Raw genomic sequence first — 6,086 nt, 5'->3', positions numbered from 1 at the left:
CCCCCCTTTCAGGCCCAGCCCCCCTTCCACCTCCTCATCTCCCCGCCCCACCCAGTGTCTCTTAAGCATAAAAGCCATTTGTCTCTCTCCCCCCACCCCCGTCCTTCACTCCTACCTCACTACCCCCATTTTACCTCCCATTTACCTCCAGCTACTTCCCCCCCTTTTTGAGTTCCTATCCCTCTCCCCACATCCTCCTTACCCCATCTCCTGCTTGTCTGCAGCGCGCCCTCCTTCGCACCCCCTCTCTTATCTCTTCCTTGCCCCCTGTCCTTTCTATAACAAAGACTTCCTCTCTTCCCCCACCCCGGTGAGGTAGGCGGGAGGGGGAACCCGCACGGTCTTTCTATCTACCCCCTTCCTTTCCCCTCCCTACCTTCAGCTCGGCCGCCTCCGCCATCTTGAGACATCGTAGCCGCCTCGGCTAGAAGCGGGGACTGGCCAAGGGAGCGGAGGCAAATTTCTCAGCAGGCCACTAGCCGCAGAGGCGACGCGACTGAGAACCGCCCCCTTGAGTCCTTTCGCAGCGCCGAGGAGCGAGGGGGCGTGGCTAATGCGGCGCCGTAGAGAACCGAGGGAAGGGCTGTAAGGGAGCGGTGCAAAAATCCTCGGTACACCGTCAGACGCATCAGATGCGCTCCCCCTCCCACACACACAGTTCCTTCGCGTTCTTTCTGCCTTCGCAGTCCTTCCACGCGCGGTGGCTCTAAGATCAACGTTGCTCTGGGGGACAAGAGTTTCTGCCGTGCATCCAGGAGTTCGTTGCCTTTAACAATAACTTGATATGTAAAGTTAATTTTTTTTAAATAAATTTTTATTATTGTTTTCCACAAGTTAATAGACATAACACCATAAACATTAAACATAGACTCACAGCGTCCCTACCCCCCCACCAGCTATCCCGCCAAACACACATAGCCCCATATCTCACCACCCTCACAACAAAACACAGAGCTCCTCCTATTACAAGTTATTTCACCTCTTTTTCCAGCCATCTATATACAGGTGTCCAAATATTTTGATATGATACATTCATGTTCCCGTTCACCTTTTGTGTTAAGTTATCCATTTCAGCTACATCAATTATTTTGCTTATCAGTTCCCCTTTGGTTGGTACCCGTTCAGACTTCCAACCCTTAGCGAGTATTATTCCATATCTTTTACCACTTCCTCGGATCCACCTCACCTCCCATATTTTCTAACCATGGCTTCATAGTTATATTCATGACCTCGTCTTGTAGCTCTTGCTCCAACAGAAAGGCATATAATTTCCCAATCATTTTAATATCCGCCCCTAAGAGGATTTTATCTAACTCCGTTAAAGTTAAATTTAAAGTAAATAAGTAAGACCGGGGCGCAAGCACAGGAACCTGTCGAGTGCGTCAATGCCAGCATTGCCAACTCTGACTGGCAGCGTTTTTCGTACAACCTAAGACCTGATTCTTTTCGCTGGAGATGCAGGGGATTGACTTTAGGATGTTCTGGGTTCGAAGCGGGTGCGCTACCGCTGAGATACAGACCCTGTCGCTATACTGGGGCCAGGCTTAAGTCTTACCATGATATCTTATGACATTTCAGAAATGAAAGAGAAACATTGCCTTTCATGAGATGACAGGTATGGGTTGTAAGTGGGATAGAGCAGGTCGAGAAAAACGTACTTTTCTCCCGTTCTCACGATACAAGAACTGGTGGGCACTCCATGAAATTGCTGAGCAGTCCGGTTAGGACAGATAAAAGGAAGTCCTTCTTCACCCAAAGACTGATTAACACATGGAATTCACTGCCACAGGAGGTGGCGGTGGCTACAAGCATGGACGGCTTCAAGAGGGAATTAGATAAACATATGGAGCAGAGGTCCATCAGTGGCTATTAGCCACAAGGTATAGACAGGAACTCTCAGGCTGGGGCAAGTGATGCTCTGTATTCTTGGTGCTTGGGGGGCAAGAGTGGGAGGGCTTCTAGTGTCCTGGCCCCACTGGTGGACCTCCTGATGGCACCTGGGATTATTGGCCACTGTGTGACAGAGTATTGGACTGGATGGGCCTTTGGCCTGATCCAACATTGGCTTCTCTTATGTTCTTATGCCCTGAGGTGGGGGGAGCACAGGCCAGGGCCCAGGGTTCCTGGCAGAGACTACTGTGGGAAGCACCCCCTGCCCAGTTACTAGCTAGGGCTCCATGCACTTCTGCAGGCAGCTATGAGCATGGGCAGTGAGAATGCTTGTGAGCAGACAAGGGAAGGAAGCTCAAGCAAGAGCCAGTTTGGTGTAGTGGTTAAATGTGTGGAGTCTAATCTGAGAGAACCGGGTTTGATTCCCAACTCCTCCAGTTGCAGCTGCGGGATGACCTTGGGTAAGCCATAGTTCTGTCAGAGCTGTTCTCTCAAGGACAGTTCTGGAAAGAGCTCTCTCAGCCATACCTACCTCACAGGATGTCTGCTGTGGGGAGGGGAAAGGAAAAGAGTTTGTAAGCCACTCTGAGACTCCAAGTGAAGGGCGGGGTATAAATCCAATCCAATCAGCTCCCAAATGAAATTTGAGCTCTGCGGGATCTTCAACAAATCCGTACAGCGGTAATGACCGAGCTGTTCCGGCAAGCATTTTAATAGTCCGACTACACTGTCCTTACACATAATTACCAATACTTAATAACAGATGTCCGCCACGTCTTAATCTTAACTGTAATAGTTGTATTTTGAGATTTTACCAATTGTATTGTTTTGACTTGATATTTTATCAATTGTATATTGGTTTTTAACTATTGTAAGCTGCCCTGAGCCGCTTCGGCGGGAGGGCCAGATAAAAGTCTAACAAACAAATAAATAAATCTCCTCCTCCTCCACTTTTTCTTCTTCTTCATAGAGGCTTAATGGGAAGTTATTTACCAGGTGATGTTATTTACCTCTGTGCCATGAGAAGATTCAGCCGCCCATTTCTACTTGTTAAGACTCTGTTACAGGGACAGGACATTTTTCTCTAGGCATGTTGGCAGCCTTGTTTACTGGACTCCAGAGGTACATAGAAAAGATACTCTCCTTCCACTTTCTCCACAACATGCATCATTTTATAAACTCTATCGTGTCTCCTCTTAATCACCTTCCCCCCCCTCCCCTGGATGTAGAGTGCCTGTTTGCCTCACCCAAGGTATGCAAAATTGAGTGGTACCCAGGGAATTCCCTTGCATCCAACAAGCCCATTCTCATCGCTGATTCGCCTCAGCCTTTCCTTGCACCTCACACAGCCACACACTGAGAAGCGATAGCAGTTTATTGTCTCATGTGCAGTCACAAGGCATCCTCTGGCTCGGGACCAGATAAGAGTGGAGGCACAGATAGGAAAGCAATTTAGCAGGAAGCAGCTCCTGTCTTGTAAGATTTGCCCAACTCTGAGGCTAAGTGTTATTCAAAAACTATGTAAGACTTTTTATATCAGGAAGAATTTTCAGGGCTAAGCACGGACATTATCTTGGAACAATACATTTAAATCTGTTGTCTATTAATACAAAACCATGTGCTTCAGTGACTGGCTGACTCACTGCTAGGGTTTTCAAAAGTGTTGAGGCCCTTCAACAGCAGAGAGAAAGTTGAAATTCAGTAGACACATAGTACACGAAGCCCTGATTACTAGAGATATCTGTACCTCTTTCTCGAAAGAAGTTAAAACTCCAGCACAATGCAAGCCAAGACAATGGTGAGACAGGATTCCAAGCCAAATTAGGGGTGAGAATCAACACAGGGCTCTTATATTGCCCCAGCGGGCTGAAGCTGAATTGGCACAGGGCCACACATGGGCCGATTCACAAGATGTAGGGTGCGGTCAGTCAGACGGCATGCTGGGAGCAGTTTAAATTGCTCCGGCCCTGATGCGTTTCTTTTTTAACCTGGAGAATTGTGATCACACTCACCTCCTTGCTCCAGATTGCTGCGCAGCCACATCGCTCCCTGCCGTCCACACGCGGGAGCGTGTGTTGGTGTTTGGTTTCTCTCTCTCTCAGTTTGGGCATGCACACAGGCATAGAACTAACATTTTCGCGCGTGCGCAGAACAGCGATTTCCACTTCAACCCGACTGCTGTAACACTTTCCTTTAAACTTTAAAGGAACACTTCCATTTAAACGTTTACCCCGAAAATGGCCTTTGTGAGATCCCAAGCTCATCTAAACGCTAAAACTAGGTGAAGCAGAGAAAAAAGGAGGGGGGAGCAAGAAAAGTTAGGGACGGGGTGGAAAATCCCAGCATGCGCTCAGCAAGCAGCGAAACTCAAGAGGCGCTCGTCAACACCCTGGGTGGATGTCGGGGTGGAGACCAAGATAAGAAAGTGTGTACGTAATTGAACTGTATAAAACTATTGTTCTTCCTGTGTCCGAAGCCCAGCCCTTTTTGAGCGCTCCTCGCAGCAATCTCACAGCCACCGGAAACTCAAAAAGCGCACCGTTTAGACATTGTTTTTAATAATGCGGTGACGGACTTCCACCTATGCGCACACCACCAACGCTTTTTTAAAAATGGTGGGCGAAAAGCGGAAGCCTCGGGCAGCTTTCAAGCGGGGAGGGGGTTTAAACCAGAAGTGGCTCGACACCGGAGAAGCGATCACACGGGAAAAATGCAGCTGGAACGGGAGAATCAGGAAAACACCACTTGGGGACCTGGTATCAAAATACTCCGGGTTAAAGCGGTTTTGAGCCAGAAAGTGACAGCTGGGGATGGGAAGCAGATGTTGACTGTGTGATCACGCAGATAAAATCCGTTTCTGAACTGGCACAACACCAGATCAAATGGCGCATCTGACCGCACCCGTTGAGTCACAAGAACTTTGTATCAGACGTATGATGGGAGTTCTGTGCTTATCAAATGCATGATTTGTGATCATGTCCCCAATGTGTGGTTCAAAGCATCTGCAGTCTTCCTGCCCGTATACCATTTTTACATCCAAAAACAGCCCAGGGGAGTTGTTATCCGCTCCACCGGGAAAGTTATATGTAATAATGGCTCGATGTCAGTTTCCTCACTAGTGTAACTAGTGCTCCCACTGGGGCCATTTCAGGACGTGAAAATGGTACACGGGGTAGAGGGACTGAAGCTGCTTCTACCTATGTGCTGCAGTCATGAACAGAATGGGGCCTGCATGCATCTGGGGGTACAGAACTCCCCTTGCCTCATGTGTCATGAGATAGAAAGAATACATGTTGTGAGGCAAAACACCCCTGGCCTCCCCCTCAAGGGTTAACATGAATAGCAATGGGCCTGGTCCATCTTGCAGGTGTTACTAATTGGTCTCTTGGCCTTATCTTCAAGGCCAGAGCTAGAAGTGGTTGGATGGCGGGAAAAGGGTCAGGGGTAATGAGGTAATTTTCTAGAGGCTTCTCTTAAGAATGTTTTCTGGTTGTTGTTCTGTTATTGCTTACTTCCATTATCAAGAAAGATTAACACCTGGCTGATAACAGGAAACGTGTAGCTTTCCCACAAGGGACATGTGAACAGCCAAGGATGTTTGTGGTTTTGCCAAAAAAACACAATGCTTCAGGCTTCATGGTCAATGTCTGTGATAATTTTGCCTGCCAATTCTTAAAAATGATTTTTTTTTCTGTACTCTGTGAAGATCTATATAAGTGTCTGTCCCATCTGCATTCTGGGTACAAGCACTGTTTGAAAGTGCCCTAGGTACTTTGGCTGTACCTGCGCGCATAATAAAAACAGCTGTTGACTCTCCTTCCTGATTCTCTGGTGGTTTGTCTCAGATTTCCCACTACATTTTCTGGTGCATTGGCTGGGAAAGGGAAAGTCTGAGCCAAGGGCTTTGTCCTTGGTAAGGCCGGGCTCTTGCGGCCCCCCTGAGCCACGTTGGCGGCGGAGAGTCAAGCGGAGAGTGACAGACTTTTGGCAGGGCCCATTTCCAATTTGGCTTGTGTTGCTTCCTTGTTAGCCGAGGCAGGCGGGAGCGTGTAAGTAAAGCATTTACCTGCAATTTGCTTGCATTATAAGGCCATTAAGGGAATGCATTGCCTAAAGGAAAGCATTGCTTTTGCAAATAGAAAGAATAAGAGAAAGAAGTAGAGGCTTTGTGGAAACAAGCTTGCATGACCATATCA

At 47.9% G+C, this 6,086-nt stretch overlaps 1 protein-coding gene across 1 annotated transcript in view; it reads right to left on the bottom strand.

The window, feature by feature from the left end:
- Positions 1–422, bottom strand: part of PIAS3 (protein inhibitor of activated STAT 3) — a 53,110-nt gene extending 52,688 nt beyond the window's left edge. The window contains exon 1 of the mRNA XM_015410804.1: positions 377–422. Coding sequence (XP_015266290.1) covers positions 377–400 — 24 coding nt within the window. The 5' untranslated portion in view covers positions 401–422. The remainder of the gene's footprint in view (positions 1–376) is intronic.
- Between the last annotated feature and the right edge of the window lie 5,664 nt (positions 423–6,086).

The sequence above is a fragment of the Gekko japonicus genome, unplaced genomic scaffold (assembly GCF_001447785.1).
Source record: "Gekko japonicus isolate JY-2015 unplaced genomic scaffold, Gekko_japonicus_V1.1 scaffold42, whole genome shotgun sequence".
NCBI lineage: Eukaryota > Metazoa > Chordata > Lepidosauria > Squamata > Gekkonidae > Gekko > Gekko japonicus.
Note: the sequence above shows the minus strand (reverse complement) of the source record. Positions and strands in the feature narration are given on the sequence as shown.